Source organism: Nematostella vectensis, chromosome 14 (genome assembly GCF_932526225.1).
Source record: "Nematostella vectensis chromosome 14, jaNemVect1.1, whole genome shotgun sequence".
Classification (NCBI taxonomy): Eukaryota; Metazoa; Cnidaria; class Anthozoa; order Actiniaria; family Edwardsiidae; genus Nematostella; species Nematostella vectensis.
The window spans coordinates 7,742,097-7,760,429 of record NC_064047.1 but is presented as its reverse complement, the minus strand read 5'-3'; the positions used below and the strand labels follow the sequence as shown (position 1 = coordinate 7,760,429).

Below are 18,333 nucleotides of genomic sequence, written 5' to 3'. Positions count from 1 at the left end.
AGTGGGTTGAAGGGAGAGATGGTAGAAGTGGGGGAAGGGTATAGAGTCGGTTGAAGGGGGAGATGGTAGGAGAGTGGGAAGGGTATAGAGTGGGTTGAAGGGGGAGATGGTAGAAGTGTGGGAAGGGTATAGAGTGGGTGATAGGGGAGATGGTAGAAGTGGGGGAAGGGTATAGAGTGGGTTGAAGAGGGAGATGGTAGAAGTGGGGGAAGGGTATAGAGTGGGTTGAAGGGGGAGATGGTAGAAGTGGGGAAAGGGTATAGAGTGGGTGATAGGGGAGATGGTAGAAGTGGGGGAAGGGTATAGAGTGGGTTGAAGGGGGAGATGGTAGGAGAGTGGGAAGGGTATAGAGTGGGTTGAAGGGGGAGATGGTAGAAGTGGGGAAAGGGTATAGAGTGGGTTGAAGGGGGAGATGGTAGAAGTGGGGAAAGGGTATAGAGTGGGTTGAAGCGGGAGATAGTAGAAGTGTGGGAAGGGTATAGAGTGGGTTGAAGGGGGAGATGGTAGAAGTGGGGAAAGGGTATAGAGTGGGTGATAGGGGAGATGGTAGAAGTGGGGGAAGGGTATAGAGTGGGTTGAAGGGGGAGATGTTAGAAGTGGGGGAAGGGTATAGAGTGGGTTGAAGGGGGGAGATGGTAGAAGTGGGGGAAGGGTATAGAGTGGGTTGAAGGGGGAGATGGTAGAAGTGGGGGAAGGGTATAGAGTGGGTTGAAGGGGGAGATGGTAGAAGTGCGGGAAGGGTATAGAGTGGGTTGAAGGGGGAGATGGTAGAAGTGCGGGAAGGGTATAGAGTGGGTTGAAGGGGGAGATGGTAGAAGTGGGGGAAGGGTATAGAGTGGGTGATAGGGGAGATGGTAGAAGTGGGTGAAGGGTATAGAGTGGGTTGAAGGGGGAGATGGTAGAAGTGTGGAAAGGGTATAGAGTGGGTTATAGGGGAGATGGTAGAAGTGGGGGAAGGGTATAGAGTGGGTTGAATGGGGAGATGGTAGAAATGGGGGAAGGGTATAAATTGGGTGATAGGGGAGATGGTAGAAGTGGGGGAAGGGTATAGAGTGGGTGATAGGGGGAGATGGTAGAAGTGGGGAAAGGGTATAGAGTGGGTTGAAAGGGGAGATGGTAGAAGTGGGGGAAGGGTATAGGGTGGGTGATAAGGGGAGATGGTAGAAGTGGGGGAAGGGTATAGAGTGGGTTGAAAGGGGAGATGGTAGAAGTGGGGGAAGGGTATAGAGTGGGTTGAAAGGGGAGATGGTAGAAGTGGGGGAAGGGTATAGAGTGGGTGATAGGGGAGATGGTAGAAGCGGGGAAAGGGTATAGAGTGGGTGATGAGGGGAGATGGTAGAAGTGGGGGAAGGGTATAGAGTGGGTTGAAAGGGGAGATGGTAGAAGTGGGGGAAGGGTATAGAGTGGGTTGAAAGGGGAGATGGTAGAAGTGGGGGAAGGGTATAGAGTGGGTTGAAAGGGGAGATGGTAGAAGTGGGGGAAGGGTATAGGGTGGGTGATAAGGGGAGATGGTAGAAGTGGGGGAAGGGTATAGAGTGGGTTGAATGGGGAGATGGTAGAAATGGGGGAAGGGTATAGATTGGGTGATAGGGGAGATGGTAGAAGTGGGGGAAGGGTATAGAGTGGGTGATAGGGGGAGATGGTAGAAGTGGGGAAAGGGTATAGAGTGGGTTGAAGGGGGAGATGGTAGAAGTGGGGGAAGGGTATAGAGTGGGTTGAAGGGGGAGATGGTAGAAGTGGGGGAAGGGTATAGAGTGGGTTGAAGGGGGAGATGGTAGAAGTGGGGGAAGGGTATAGAGTGGGTTGAAGGGGGAGATGGTAGAAGTGGGGAAGGGTATAGAGTGGGTTGAAGGGGGAGATGGTAGAAGTGGGGGAAGGGTATAGAGTGGGTTGAGGGGGAAGATGGTAGAAGTGGGGGAAGGATATAGAGTGGGTGATAGGGGGAGATGGTAGAAGTGGGGGAAGGGTATAGAGTGGTTGAAGGGGGAGATGGTAGAAGTGGGGAAGGGTATAGAGTGGGTTGAAGGGGGAGATGGTAGAATTGGGGGAAGGGTATAGAGTGGGTTGAAGGGGGAGATGGTAGAAGTGTGGAAAGGGTATAGAGTGGGTGATAGGGGAGATGGTAGAAGTGGGGAAAGGGTATAGAGTGGGTTGAAGGGGGAGATGGTAGAAGTGGGGGAAGGGTATAGAGTGGGTTGAAGGGGGAGATGTTAGAAGTGGGGGAAGGGTATAGAGTGGGTTGAAGGGGGTAGATGGTAGAAGTGGGGGAAGGGTATAGAGTGGGTGATAGGGTAGATGGTAGAAGTGGGGGAAGGGTATAGAGTGGGTTGAAGGGGGAGATAGTAGAAGTGGGGGAGGGGTATAGAGTGGGTTGAAGGGGGAGATGGTAGTAGTGGGGGAAGGGTATATAGTGGGTGATAAGGGGAGATGGTAGAAGCGGGGGAAGGATATGGAGTGGGTGATAAGGGGAGATGGTAGAAGTGGGGGAAGGGTATAGAGTGGGTGATAGGGTAGATGGTAGAAGTGGGGGAAGGGTATAGAGTGGGTGATAGGGTAGATGGTAGAAGTGGGGGAAGGGTATAGAGTGGGTTGAAGGGGGAGATAGTAGAAGTGGGGGAAGGGTATAGAGTGGGTTGAAGGGGGAGATGTTAAAAGTGGGGGAAGGGTATATAGTGGGTGATAAGGGGAGATGGTAGAAGCGGGGGAAGGATATGGAGTGGGTGATAAGGGGAGATGGTAGAAGTGGGGGAAGGGTATAGAGTGGGTTCAAGTCGTTAAAACGACTTGAAGGTTGCTGTAGTTACTGTTTATACTGTTGCTTTTGTTGTCGCTGGTTCTGTTCTTGTTGTCGTTGTTGCTTTTTGTTGTTGTTGCTATGGTTGTAATTTTTGTTGTTGTTTTTTGGTTGTTGCTGTTTTGCATAAGCATGAGCTTACCGTATGTTGGTTATGCTTTGTGTTTGTAAAGTTTCATTGAGAGAGCTATTAGAGTAATAATGACTGAATAGAATTCATTGGAAACAAGAAGTTACATGCGACTGATCAGCAAGAGAGTGTTTCAGCAACGCGTTAACATTTTTTTCCACATGGGTGACTCCTGATGAATCCGTGCGTTCAGTGTTTTAGACTTTTCTTTGATATGACACCAAGCAACACTAGAAACAAACTGAGACCTGACAATAGCAATAGCAAAAGCGTGTATTGAAGCCGCATTGCCACCAGTTTACTTCCGGTCGATTAAGTAACAATCTCCGATGATTTTTAACGGAAAACGCGAAAAATATTTCAAAATATTGAAAGCAGTGTGTCTATTGGAAGTTTCTTTGAGGTTGTGATTGATAATTTAGAACGGATGGCCTGTTATGTATCTCGGATTATAATAGGTTCTTTTGTCTTTCAACGGTTGGGGTTTCCGTCGGACCTCCGCAAGCAAACTGGTGACAATGCGGCTTTAAATTCGCTTGGTTGCAATAGAAGTGTTTTTATTAATTATATTTATACATTTTTTAGCATTGTGATTTCTATAGTAGATTAAATGAAGTTATTAGTCTCTTCTTAGAGTCACTCGTCGCTGAAAATTCATGGCGAAAATCATTAGTTTACACAAGTCTAGGTAAATAGTTATGAAGTATTTCCCAACACTGAGTGCACTATCTTATAAATGCTACATAAATTACTCGATTTAGCTGTGCTTAAACTTTCCTAGTTATGTCAAGTTTTTTTATTTGCCCGCTGGCTGTTCACCCATAATTTTCACATCAAAAGCACCGCCATTAGAGCCATAAATCCACCAAGAACACTCCCAGACTTTTTTAACCCAGAATTGGGATCGGCATTACACCTGTCCGAGTCACAACAATATATACAAATGCGATATGTTCCCGAGCCGAACTCTTTGTTTTCTTTACATCCTTCGTAGCACGAACGTCTCCAGAAGAGGCTGTCGCCAGTGCATCCTTTGATTACGTACGGCTTGTCTAGGGACTTGTAATCTCGGAGCTCCATTATAAAACACTTCTCATCGCTTTTGAGACAGGTTTCGGTTCCGTATTCGCCTTTGCAGCCTGTACAGGTGAAACAGCTTGTTCGGTTCTGGGAAAGAACCAACGAGACATTGGCACCGAGTAAGAAGAAAGCAGCCAAGATTTTCATGATTAGGAGCACGTCCGTCCTTTGGAATCGTAATATTAAGTCTTTTGCTGTTTTCTGTGATTTGTTTCCTGATGTTAAAAGAATTCTTATTTAGACTGAGTTATCTCTGATGGTATTTGACCCTCAAATGTGAACTTCTAACATTTTTGTCCTAAGGGAGTGTTCATTAAATACACCGGGGGGAGGGATATTGTGGGGGGGGGGGGGGGGGGGATCCGAACATTTTTAACCACTAAAAGGCAGGGCTCCGAAAAAAAAAGTCTCCTAAGGGAAAGAGAAGGAAAATTTTGGGGTTCTATAAGGGGGGGGGGGGGGCACCGAAAAAAATGTTTACGATGAAAGGGGGGCTGTGAAATTTTAAGGTGTCTTGAGTAAAAATCTTTCCTTCTCCCCTCGGCGTAATTAATGAACACTCCCTAACTAAGTTGTCCGCACCGCTCCATGGTTGGCCTCAATCTCAATTGCTCGCGGCTCCATTTATTCACAAAGTCACACCTGATCAATAATGCCTATTCTATTGTTTAAACACAGTTTGAAGTTGTTTCTGAGAATTGTACGATAAAGCTGTCACGGTTGTAAAGTGACGCAGTCATTAATATGCCACGGAGTCATAAAGGCCATTCAGCAGTTAAGGCGTTAAGATGTGCATAATTTTTTTCAATCGTCGTATGCATTGTTTTTCTGTCTGGTTTGGGCTGCATTCATGTATTCCCAGTCTTTTTATCGTGTATGATTTTTTTTTCTTACCCACCCACCCCCTTCACTCGTCTAATGGTCCGTCCCTATGCTCTATCTTAAAGCACGCGAGCTTCGAATCACTGTAAAACAATCGGCTTCATTTTATTGCAAATACAAAAAAAGACAATGGATAAAATTGTCAATGAATAAGATAGTCATTGGATAGAATAGTCAATTGATAACAATATTTTTCCAAATAATTGAATATTTCAGCTTTAAGATCAAACCCAAAGATTATCGTCAAACAAGTTGAATCCAACACGCTTTAAAGAGCCATTGTAAGCCACACGTTTGTTATTGTTTTCACCAAGACGAATAATATAAAGGAATCTCAAAATAACCATCTGAAAAGGAGGTTTTTTAATTTACCAATTTTGATTTTAGATATCGCGATAGCTTTTTACCCAATCAGCAAATTGAAAAAAAAAAATGCTTTCTTTCTTTTGGTTAGGGTAAGATGATATGATGAAGTCTGACAGACACTGACCATCAATAACCAGATAACATTGCCCCAACGTGTCTCTTCACAACCACCACCTTATGATAAACCATGCACTTATTACAAGCCCGTTGCGACATGACGCAAAAACATGACATGACGCCTCAAATAAGCTCACTTCGCATCCAATAAGGCGGAAAATTTCTCTAAGTACTTAGTGAGTAATAGCAAACAAAATATCAAATGCGACTTTTTTTAAATTGATGCGACTTTTCGTAAAGTGCCATTGAAATTTGAGCTTTTCGTCCCTGAGCTCATACATAGCGCAAGAATGACCAAGAAAAATATATCTTTTAAAACCAAAATCTGGGTATGTGCATTTTGGCCTTACGTTATTTGTGTTTTGAAAAACATTCCGGAATACAAGGAACCGATAACCATTGTCAGAAATTCTCCCTTATTTCTCTATTCTCCTTATTTCCAGTTCGCCCGTTGCAGTCGCCCGTTGCATGGAGGGAGGAATCATACCCCCTAATATTATAAAAATAATTATACAATTATAAGGAAATGACCAATAGGTGATACAGTGGAACCCCGTTAATACGGACACCCTCGGGATTTTCATAAGTGTCCGTATTATCGGGGGTGTCCGTATTAAGCGGGCTGCTCTAAAAGACGAAAAAATGCATTTTAAACACTCAGAACTCATGCTGCAGCAACACAGCATGCTTCATATTGAAATTTTTGAAATCTTTAAAACTTTTGTATCAAGTAACATTTGGATAAAGTACTTCTGCGAACTAGTGACATGTTCCGGATATTTCTTTATTACTCAAATTCGTAGCAATATTTTTTATAAACAACAACAACAAAACAGGATAACTACTCCTTTCCTCAATCGTCCTTGCGATTGCCAATTTCAACTCAATTATTCTAACTGAATCCGTTATACCGTAATTCAACCAAGGTTGTGAAAAGTCATTTTGTACACTCTGAATTTGCATAGTCTATAGTCTGGTACGCTAACTTAGCTTTTGACTGTTCTACACAGTATCCGATTAGAACTCGATAAATGCCTTATTAAAATTGCATCAATCTCCTGAAACTGAAAGTGCGAGGCTCGAATTTTTTTCTGTCCGTAAACCGGGGTTAATTTTGTATGAAAAATTTCTTTCGGGCTACATAAAAGTGTCCGTTGTCCGTATTAACGGGTGTCCGTATAAAGCGGGTTAAATTATAAGAGAATATATGAGACTTTTGTCGGGACTTTGAATACTACAGTACAGAAAAACGGGGTGTACGTAGCGAGTGTCCGTAGAGCGGGGTTCCATTGTACATATATCTGTCCGCAATCCCGACTCCCCAGTTTTTTAAATTTCTCTTGTAATTTCGTCCCCAAATTTCGAGGCCTGCAACGGCACTGTATTAGTCCAGTTCTAGGAAAAATCTCGTCTAAATTAGGATGCAAATTTCAGCTTTTTTTATTTGCATTATTAATTTTTTTTCTTTTGTAGTATAATAATTAAATTATATTTTTTTGGAAATAATAAAAGTCCGGGTTTTTTTTAATCTCACGACATCCAGAAGTACTCTTACGCTGAGAATAGTATTGTTAATAGTCCTAATGATATAATTTGAATATTTGATGACAGGAAAATCGTTTTAGTTGTCCCTTCATATCAAAAACATCGCCAACACAACCAGTAATCCGCCCAGCGCACTTCCACAAAGTCTGACCGCCGAGTTACATTTAGAAGAATCACAACAGTACACGCAAACCCGCGACTTCTCGGACCCGAATTCTTGCTTCTCCCTGCATCCATTGTAACACGAACGCCTCCAGAAGATTGTATCGCTTGTACAGCCTTTAATTATGAAAGGCTTGTCCAACGAGTCGTAATCTCGGACTTCCATTTTAAAACACTTTCTGCTTGCTGAACAGGACTTTGTTTTGGGGCTGTTTTGGCAGCCATCTCCCGAGCAGACAAAGCAGTCGTTTGGGTTTTCGGAACTGCCCGCAAAGTCGGCCACAGCAAGGCATAGAAGAATGAATATCTTCATGTTTTTTTGCTGCTAGCCGACGTGAATGTTTGAAGTGCCAGTGCTGATGTAGCTTGATGTGATTTAGCGATGAATACATTTCACACTCTTTAAGGTCATGCCGTCATCCGGAAGACATTATGTCAGTATAACTCACGCAATTAGGTAGAAACATAGTTTGGCAAGCTATTGCCTCGTAGCGTAACTCTTTTCTCCTGTTGTAATATTGATTATCCTTTTTCTTCCTTATGAAGTATATACTGGGAAGAAGAGTAGTTTTATTTTATCCTCTCTAATTTCAGAAATATAAGATCTGATACTCAGGCTAGATACTGATGTGATTTTTCTGGTCACGCCATTTAATCGACATTAGGGACCTAAAAGAAAAATTACCCAATACAACGGCGACGGCAAGGGGAACTTGACTTAACATTTACGTAAGGCCTCCAATAGAATTTAGCACTATGCGTAGAAGCATTTTTGGTGAAGTTCTCCTCACCACCCTCCATTCTGCAAGGAGGAGAAAAAAATGGGCATGGATTTTAGCAAAAAAAAAAAAAAAATGTCGTTTATGAAGAAATGCCCAACATCACCCTTGAAATTTTCTACGAATCGCCTCTTTTCCAAGTCATTCCCCATCACTCAGCTCTTCTCCTCTCTGGTGTGTGATTTGATAAGGGTTTGACTTTTGTGTGATTTGATTAGGAGTTGACGCTTGTGTGAATTGATAAGGAGTTGACCTTTACGATCACGCGGAAGGGGAGGGACAGATGGAAAATGACAGGTTTCGAGACTTTGTAAGGGGAGGGTACTCGCGCCGCATACGTCTACTTCTAGTCACGTGCCTGCTTGGTTGCCTAATAAGGTAAAGATAGCAAATGCGTCAGTGAAGTCCTGACATCAGATTGGCACTTCTTGACACCTACCGTAACACGCATGCGTAGCACAGGGAGTCCAAACAAGTGGTATGCGTGAACAGACAGCTGTTGATATTTTGCTTTGCAGGAAACCTTCGACAGCGTAGTGCTAAGGGTAGACCCGGCGCTTGGGAAAGATGTTTTTCCCCTGTCTCTTCTTGGACCCGTCGATAGTTCAGGTACCATGGTCATCTTAAAAGTTTCTTTTTTGAAAGTTGGACTGAAAGGACACTAAGAACGTATTTTATTAACAACCTGCACTTATTGAGTAGCTTTGGCAGCCAAAGGGTTTCCTGTGGTTTTACGAGCTCCTGTGTTGTTACGGGTTCCCTGTGGCGTTGCAAATTTCCTGGGGTTGATAGTGGGATCTCAACTAAAATTCCTCTTGCATTGCGGTTAGCCACAAGAATCTCAAATAAAACTCCAGAGACATCGGTGCACACAAAAATTCAAAACTGGGATTGTTGCATTCTATTTTGAGATTTTTCATGGTAGCGCTTGCCCACGGTAGGCCGCCGTACAAACAGCTCACTTCTTCGGGAAAAGGTACAGCGCTGTTTGATAAAACAATGTTGTGCTGTTTGTCTACCATGTTACATGATGTTGCGTGGTGTTGGGAGATGTTGTCCTGTTTGTACACCATATTGCATATAATGTGTGCGGTTGGAAGATGTTGTCCTGTGTTGCTGGAAGATGTTCTGTTTGTGCAACATGTTGCGTGTTTTTGGAAGAAGTTGTGCTGTTTCTACACCATGTTACCCGATGTTGCTGGAAGATGTTCTGTTTAAAGCTGTGTTGCGTATTGTTCGAAGATGTGCTGTTTATCTACCATGTTGCTGGAAGATGTTCTGTTTGCATGCCGTGATGCGTGTTGTTGGAAGAAGTTGTGCTGTTTCTACACCATCTTACCCGATGTTGCTGGAAGATGTTCTGTTTGCAAGCCGTGTTGCGTATTGTTCGAAGATGTGCTGTTCATCTACCATGTTGCTGGAAGATGTTCTGTTTGCACGCCGTGATGCGTGTTGTTGGAAGAAATTGTGCTGTTTCTACACCATCTTACCCGATGTTGCTGAAAGATGTTCTGTTTGCACGCCGTGTTGCGTGTTGTTGGAAGATGTGCTGTTTATCTACAATGTTGCGTGTAGTTGGAAGATATTGGGCAGTGATGATGCTGGGTTGCACACACACCTACATGGCCTTCGCACAATTGTAGGGGAATAAATTTTTTTACAAAAAAATACGATATTAACGAATGACTTTGACTTCCTCGCTACAGGTTGCCATGTTATTGAGTGGCAGGTGTCACTCCTTCTAGCTATTTGTCATTTCTACCAAAAGGAGCAAGATAAGGCCTTCAATCTCCTCCGTAACATGCCCCAGACAAGTGAAGAGAGCGCAATCGTATTTTACTGGATGTATCTGAAAGGTCTGTCTGTCTGCTCGTCTGTCCGTCTGTCCGTCTATCTCCGTCCGTCTGTCTCTAACATCATGCTTTTTCACCATCTAACCAGGTCTCATCCATTTCGAGAAGGAATCGTTTGGCGAGGCCCTCGCTTGTCTTTCCGTTTGTGAGACGAACACTGATGAGGTACCAAACTCTCACAAAGCTGCAGTGGATAGGATGATTGGCAGATGTCTCTCAAAAAAGGTAAAGTAGACCACTTGATGTAACTTTGTATACTTCTATATAAAACAAAGGTCGTCATTGCAAATGTTGAATGGCGGATGTGTACAGGACCCGAAATGATCCCAGGACCCGAAACGATCCCAGGACCCGAAACGATCCCCAAAAGTTCCCCAACTCATCCCGGGACCCGAAACGATCCCCAAGAGTCCCCGAAATGAACCCCAAGGAATTGCAGTAATGGACAACAAAAGGAATGTCTTAAAAACATATGAAACATTTAGCTTTATTTGTGTTATCAAAAGGGAATTTACAACCAGAGTGAAGTTAGTTCCTTATTCGCAGTTCCTTTTTCGTCTGTTTCCTTATTCGCTCAGTTCCCTTTTCAAATCCGGGGGGGTACTTAAATGATACCTTTTAATTCGAGTTGAAACAGTATTTAGGCATAACAGTTTATTCAGAACAAGTCCAACAGCATTTTCGTCGGGTAAATTTCGATGCTTTAACGTGCTCGCTGCTAAGAGGAGCTGTGAACATGAGACTCTATCTGCTACAAAAGGTCAAATTACGAAATGCGTGCAATCGCTTTCACAAATGAATCTAGCAAAAGAGAGGAAATCTACCTCTCATCTAATAAATGTAATTGTATCTTGGGCTTTATTTCCAAACGCATTAATATATTTAGAGGGGAAATATTCACGCTTTACTTGACTACGTACGTATGTCGTGTGAATTTGACCTTGCTAACAAAACCACAATTTGACAGATAGCGCTTGTTGTCAATTAACACCTTGGCTACTACATAAGGCTCTGACAAAACAAATAGATTAGTGCAGTGACACGAATAGGGGACTGCTCCTTATTCAAGTTAGTTTTCGCGGATAAGGAAATGGAATCTCCCAACGTCCGATTTCGTTTTACCACTTTATCCGAATAAGGAATAGACTATGAAGAGGATTGTCAGTGTTTGCTTATCATTTCTCAATAAAGGAAAGGAAATTTCATAACTCCCGATTCGCTTTTACGACTCCTTTCTAAAGAGTTCTCGAAAAAGGAAATGGTATTTCATAACTCCCTATCTCGTTTTAACTACTTATCCGAATAAGGAATAGACTAAAAAGAGGGTCGTTAGTGTTTTTTAAACATTTCTCGAAAAAGGAAATGGTATTTCATAACGCCTGATTTCGTTTTACATACTTATCCGAATAAGGAATAGACTAAAGAGAGGGTTCTTTAGTATTTTCTAAACATTTCTCGAAAAAGGAAATGGTATTTCATAACGCCTGATTTCGTTTTAACTACTTATCCGAATAAGGAATAGACTAAAGAGAGGGTTCTTTAGTATTTTCTAAACATTTCTCGAATAAGGAAATGGTATTTCATAACGCCTGATTTCTTTTTAAATATCTATTCGAATAAGGAATCTACTTTAAAGAGGATTGTTAGTATTTTCTCAAAATTTGTTTAGAGGAGTATATTCGCGCTTTACTTGACTACGTACGTATGTCGTGTGAATTTGACCTTGCTAACAAAACCACAATTTGACAGATAGTGCTTGTTGTCAATTAACACCTTGGCTACTACATAAGGCTCTGACAAAACAAATAGATTAGTGCAGTGACACGAATAGGCAACTGCTCCTTATTCAAGTTAGTTTTCGCGGATAAGGAAATGGAATCTCCCAACGTCCCATTTCGTTTTACGACTTTATCCGCATAAGGAATAGACTATGAGGACACATGAGGACACATTCCATTCCATCTCTACAGTCAATTGAAATTTTGAATCTAGGAGAAACATCTCCATTCGAAATGTGTACTGCGTCAACTGCGTTGTTTACCAGCACCCTGGCGTCGGAAAGTAGCTTTTCTGCAACGTTTCGATTGATATGGACGTTAATACCCATTTTGCGCGCTTAACGACATAGCTTCCCTGTCTCTTAGCCTTCCATTGCTAGCAAGCTAGCTACAAGGGGACAACGTTCAAATGATGGACTTGAATATTACAATGATACCATGAGGTAATGACGTGGGAACCATCCTTATCGAACATTTATATCAGTGTCAGGGTGTAACCTAAACTGTGAAACTGGTACTGTTGTAAAACGCATTGGTACAATGAGGAGTATAAATCTTCATCCACAGGCTGCCTAGCTGTCTTAATCCAGTGGCCTTCTATTGGGATGGGGTATCTGAGTTGCGCTTTTCAGCCTTATATTTATTTTCATATTTATTTTTATATTTATGTTATCTGTTTAATGTTCTTCGGGCCTAGCCCTAACCCACACACGAAGCGTTGAAATTCAAGGCAGGGGAGCCGCTAGAGTATCTAGTTACAAGGCCGATACACCTAAACAACAAACTATTTACCATAAGTAGTGTTTATTTACTTGTTGAGAAAGAAAGAACAGGGAGCCTTCCTATCACCGGCTTTGCTACATCTTCTGATATAACCAGAGACCATTCAAATTAAAAGCATAGAATATGTATAAATTACCTTACTGACAGCGTTAACAAGAGCACGATGATAAAGATAAGCTGGACTGCATGTCCTTGCGGCTTGGACATAGGACAATTTACTTGCTTGTATCGTGTATCATTTGCCAAAGTTCGTTAGAAAGTGTTGATCTTGGGCAACACACTGTACAGTGTTTTTATTGCAATAACATAGAATTAAACAAGACTTCAAATAATGGTCCAAACTCTGTATTTTAATATATTTATAAATACATTTATAGCACACACTAGAGCTGGGCCAGAACCGTAGCATGCCATATAAGATTGCGGATTGCGGGGGGGGGGGGGGGGGGGGGGTTGGCACAAAATTGCGGGTGGGGGGTGCACAATACAAGAAATATTAGGAAACCCAAACAAGCCGATGTTGAAAAAAAAAAACACGCTAACAATCTTCTTTTTACTCCATTCCTTTTTCGGTAAAAAAAAAAGTAGTAAAAACGAAATCAGGCGTTATGTAATGCCATTTCCTTTTTCAAGAGATGTTGAAAAAACACTGACAATCTTCTTTTTGAGTTTATTCCTTATTCGGCATAGGTAAGTTAAAACGAGATCGGGAGTTATGAAATACCATTTCCTTTTTCGAGAACTCTTTCGAAAGGCGTCGTTTAAGCGAAATCAGGCGTTATGAAATTCCATTTCCTTTATTGAGAAATGATGAGCAAACACTGACAATCCAGTTTTTAGTCTATTCCTTATTGGGATAGGTAGTTGTTGCGTTAGGTTCCCGTGAGGATTTCGCCACAAACCGTATAACAATCCAACGATGTGTAAAGATATATTTATTCGATCTAGAATGAATGAAAGTTATTTGATTTACATTGATTGCATGGAATCAAAGCTTATTTACAGTTATTCAAACTCACAAATTAACTTACTTCAATGGCGTATCCTATCGTGTTTTCTGATTCTCAAAGTCCTGGTTGGCTGTAGGTTTTGTAATCGTACTGGTTAGCTGTATTTCAGAGTTCCGATCTCGGTTACTGTTGATCTGACTGATTTACAATGGATTATAATCACGTGGTTGAAATCGATATTAACGAAACTGTCACTTGTCACTTATGTAATAGATTTATGCCGAAACAGTAGTTAAAACGAAATCAGGCGTTATGAAATACCATTTCCTTATACGAGAAATGTTTAGAAAGTACTAAAGAACCCTCTCTTTAGTCTATTCCTTATTCGGATAAGTAGTAAAACGAAATAGGACGTTGGGAGATTCCATTTACTTATTCGAGAAATGTTTAGAAAGTACTAAAGAACCCTCTCTTTAGTCTATTCCTTATTCGGATAAGTAGTTAAAACGAGATAGGGAGTTATGAAATACAATTTCCTTTTTCGAGAACTCTTTCGAAAGGAGTAGTTAAAGCGAAATCGGGAGTTATGAAATTTCCTTTCCTTTATTGAGAAATGATGAGCAAACACTGACAATCCTCTTCATAGTTTATTCCTTATTCGGATAAGTAGTTAAAACGAAATCAGGCGTTATGAAATACCATTTCCTTTTTCGGGAACTCTTTAGAAAGGAGTCGTAAAAGCGAATCGGGAGTTATGAAATTTCATTTCCTTTATTGAGAAATGATGAGCAAACACTAAGAACCCTCTCTTTAGTCTATTCCTTATTCGGATAAGTAGGTAAAACGAAATCGGAAGTTGGAAGATTCCATTTATTTATTCGAGAAATGTTTAGAAAACATAAAAAACCCTCTTTTTAGTCTATTCCTTATTCGGATAAGTACAGTTAAAACGAGATAGGGAGTTATGAAATACCATTTCCTTTTTCGAGAACTCTTTCGAAAGGAGTCGTTAAGCGAAATCGGGCGTTATGAAATTTCATGTCCTTTATTGAGAAATGATGAGCAAACACTGACAACCCTCTTCATAGTCTATTCCTTATTTGGATAAGTCGTAAAACGAAATGGGACGTTTGGAGATTCCATTTCCTTATTCGCGAAAACTAACTTGAATAAGGAGCAGTCCCCTATTCGTGTCACTGCACTAATCTATTTGTTTTGTCAGAGCCTTATGTAGTAGCCAAGGTGTTAATTGACAACAAGCACTATCTGTCAAATTGTGGTTTTGTTAGCAAGGTCAAATTCACACGACATACGTACGTAGTCAAGTAAAGCGCGAATATACTCCTCTAAACAAATTGTGAGGAAATACTAACGATCCTCTTTAAAGTAGATTGCTTATTCGAATTGATATTTAAAAAGAAATCAGGCGTTATGAAATACCATTTCCATATTCGAAAAATGTTTATAAAATACTTAAGAACCCTCTCTTTAGCCTATTGCTTATTCGGATAAGTAGGTAAAACGAAATCAGGCGTTATGAAATACCATTTCCTTATTCGAGAAATGTTAAGAAAATACTAAAAAACCCTCTCTTTAGTCTATTGCTTATTCGGATAAGTAGGTAAAACGAAATCAGGCGTTATTAAATACCATTTCCTTATTCGAGAAATGTTAAGAAAATACTAAAGAACCCTCTCTTTAGTCTATTGCTTATTCGGATAAGTAGTTAAAACGAAATCAGGCGTTATTAAATACCATTTCCTTATTCGAGAAATGTTAAGAAAATACTAAAGAACCCTCTCTTTAGTCTATTCCTTATTCGGATAAGTAGTTAAAACGAAATCAGGCGTTATTAAATACCATTTCCTTTTTCGAGAAATGTTTAGAAAATACTAAAGAACCCTCTCTTTAGTCTATTCCTTATTCGGATAAGTATGTAAAACGAAATCAGGCGTTATGAAATACCATTTCCTTTTTCGAGAAATGTTTAAAAAACACTAACGACCCTCTTTTTAGTCTATTCCTTATTCGGATAAGTAGTTAAAACGAGATCGGGAGTTATGAAATACCATTTCCTTTTTCGAGAACTCTTTAGAAAGGAGTCTTAAAAGCGAATCGGGAGTTATGAAATTTCATGTCCTTTATTGAGAAATGATGAGCAAACACTGACAACCCTCTTCATAGTCTATTCCTTATTCGGATAAAGTCGTAAAACGAAATTGGACGTTGGGAGATTCCATTTCCTTATTCGCGAAAACTAACTTGAATAAGGAGCAGTCCCCTATTCGTGTCACTGCACTAATCTATTTGTTTTGTCAGAGCCATATCTAGTAGCCAAGGTGTTAATTGACAACAACACTATCTGTCAAATTGTGGTTTTGTTAGCAAGGTCAAATTCACACGACATACGTACGTAGTCAAGTAAAGCGTGAATATTTCCCCTCTAAATATATTAATGCGTTTGGAAATAAAGCCCAAGATACAAATACATTTATTAGATGAGAGGTAGATTTCCTCTCTTTTGCTAGATTCATTTGTGAAAGCGATTGCACGCATTTCGTAATTTGACCTTTTGTAGCAGATAGAGTCTCATGTTCACAGCTCCTCTTAGCAGCGAGCACGTTAAAGCATCGAAATTTACCCGACGAAAATGCTGTTGGACTTGTTCTGAATAAACTGTTATGCCTAAATACTGTTTCAACTCGAATTAAAAGGTATCATTTAAGTACCCCCCCGGATTTGAAAAGGGAACTGAGCGAATAAGGAAACAGACGAAAAAGGAACTTCGAATAAGGAACTAACTTCACTCTGGTGAATTTACATTAACTAAAACTATAGTATTAAGATATTAAAATAGTACTGCGGGGGAAATACAGTGGTTGAGTCAGAAATTGGTGTCAACTAACAATTCCTGTGATAGTAATTTGAAGAACACGGCGTGGATAAATCATTTTCACATAACAAGCCAAAAAGAAAGGATAGGACATGCTGCTTTCCATAGGAAGCGAAATGTGTTAAGGTTAGATTTTTTGCATGTTTGTACTCGGCGAATGAAAGACCTATCCTATCATGAGATCATGCCGGGGTGTACGCACGACTACATGAGGAAATTCAAAACTCACATAATATTGCTTTCAACAAATGCCACATCCTCTTAATATTTTGCATCGATAGTAGAAGGGTTGTTCGAGTGTATTACTCAGTGTGCTTTTGTCATTCCATCTTCTCGACCAAACCGGCTGCCTAAATATAATGTGTCGGTAAATATTCGCTCGTGTAAACAAGAATTTCGTGGTGAAATACATGTTCGGTTGTCAAATGAATATTAATTTTTAGGGGTGATGTTTACCGGAAATGAGATTTATAGTGTCAGAGTCATGTGTCGGAACCGCAAAATGTTTAGAGTGTGATGGAAGGTCGAGAGTTTGGTTGATCTGAGCAAAGCTGTGCTATGTTTATGCTGTATTCCTTTCAGTAGCAATTGAAAGTTGTGTATTTGTTTTGGACTCTGTTTATGTGTTTAACGCCGGGCAATGTAATAAATAGAAGTATTGTATTGGAATTTAATATTTTTAAGTCACGTTGTTTAGAAATTGAGTCCCTGTTAACCCTTAATTATGCTTCAAGAATTGCAAGTATTTCTTTTGCTTTTCCTTTGTCCATTACCGCAATTCCTTGGGGTTGATTTCGGGGACTCCTCGGTGTCGTTTCGGGTCCCAGGATCATTTGGGGTACTTTTGGGGATCATTTCGGGTCCTGGGATCGTTTCGGGTCCTGGGATCATTTCGGGTCCTGGGATCATTTCGGGTCCTGGGATCGTTTCGGGTCCTGGGATCATTTCGGGTCCTGGGATCATTTCGGGTCCTGGGATCATTTCGGGTCCTGGGATCGTTTCGGGTCCTGGGATCATTTCGGGTCCTGGGATCATTTCGGGTCCTGGGATCGTTTCGGGTCCTGGGATCATTTCGGGTCCTGGGATCATTTCGGGTCCTGGGATCATTTCGGGTCCTGGGATCATTTCGGGTCCTGGGATCGTTTCGGGTCCTGGGATCATTTCGGGTCCTGGGATCATTTCGGGTCCTGGGATCATTTCGGGTCCTGGGATCATTTCGGGTCCTGGGATCGTTTCGGGTCCTGGGATCATTTCGGGTCCTGGGATCGTTTCGGGTCCTGGGATCATTTCGGGTCCTGGGATCATTTCGGGTCCTGGGATCGTTTCGGGTCCTGGGATCGTTTCGGGTCCTGGGATCATTTCGGGTCCTGGGATCATTTCGGGTCCTGGGATCATTTCGGGTCCTGGGATCATTTCGGGTCCTGGGATCATTTCGGGTCCTGTACAGATGTCTAATTGCAGTTCCGAGACTAACATGTGATTATGATTATCAATTATTCTTATGGAATAGCTGTGGTAAATAAACCTACAGCAATATCAGACGATATCAGATCCATTCATAGATTATCGTTTGACCGGTGATGCATTTGGTAGAAATACCCATGGTACTGATCTGTTGATGTGCCATTTTTTTCCAATAGTCGTTAATCGTTGCACTGATTTTTAAGTGGATAGATATGAAGGAGAGAAATAGCTTTATAACATATTTGATACAATATACTTTCCTACGTATTCTCACGAATTCGCTAATTTATAGATTTGGGCACTGCCTGAAAGCGGAGCTCCTGACTACATTTCTTTTTTTATGAAACTGTTTTGGCTATTAGATAAACACATTTTGAATATTGCAAAAAAGATGGTAAATATTAAGCTATAATAATAATAATAATAATAATAATAATAATAATAATAATAATAATAATAATAATAATAATAATAATAATAATAATAATAATAATAATAATAATAATAAAAATAATAATAATAATAATAATAATCGATTTTTATAGCGCCACTTCTACTATGAATCCAGTGGCGCTTTACAATATAAAAATTAAGGTAACAATATTTATATAAAGTATTTAAAACTTAGTAACTTAGACTAAACTAACTGACTAACTAATTAGCAAACTAACTAATTAATTAACTAACTAACTGACTAACTAACTAACTAGCTAGCCTAGACTAACTAACTCATAGCATCTCAAAATACACTTGATAT

At 40.7% G+C, this 18,333-nt stretch overlaps 1 protein-coding gene across 7 annotated transcripts in view; it reads left to right on the top strand.

Annotated features, from left to right (window-relative positions):
- LOC116617051 overlaps nucleotides 1-18,333 on the top strand; it is a 41,142-nt gene that overhangs the window by 6,102 nt on the left and 16,707 nt on the right. For all 7 annotated transcript variants that reach the window (XM_048721301.1, XM_048721300.1, XM_048721298.1 and 4 more), the window contains exons 8-10: nucleotides 8,374-8,464; nucleotides 9,562-9,711; nucleotides 9,797-9,933. In XM_048721301.1, the coding sequence (XP_048577258.1) occupies nucleotides 8,374-8,464; nucleotides 9,562-9,711; nucleotides 9,797-9,933 (378 nt within the window). The remainder of the gene's footprint in view (nucleotides 1-8,373; nucleotides 8,465-9,561; nucleotides 9,712-9,796; nucleotides 9,934-18,333) is intronic.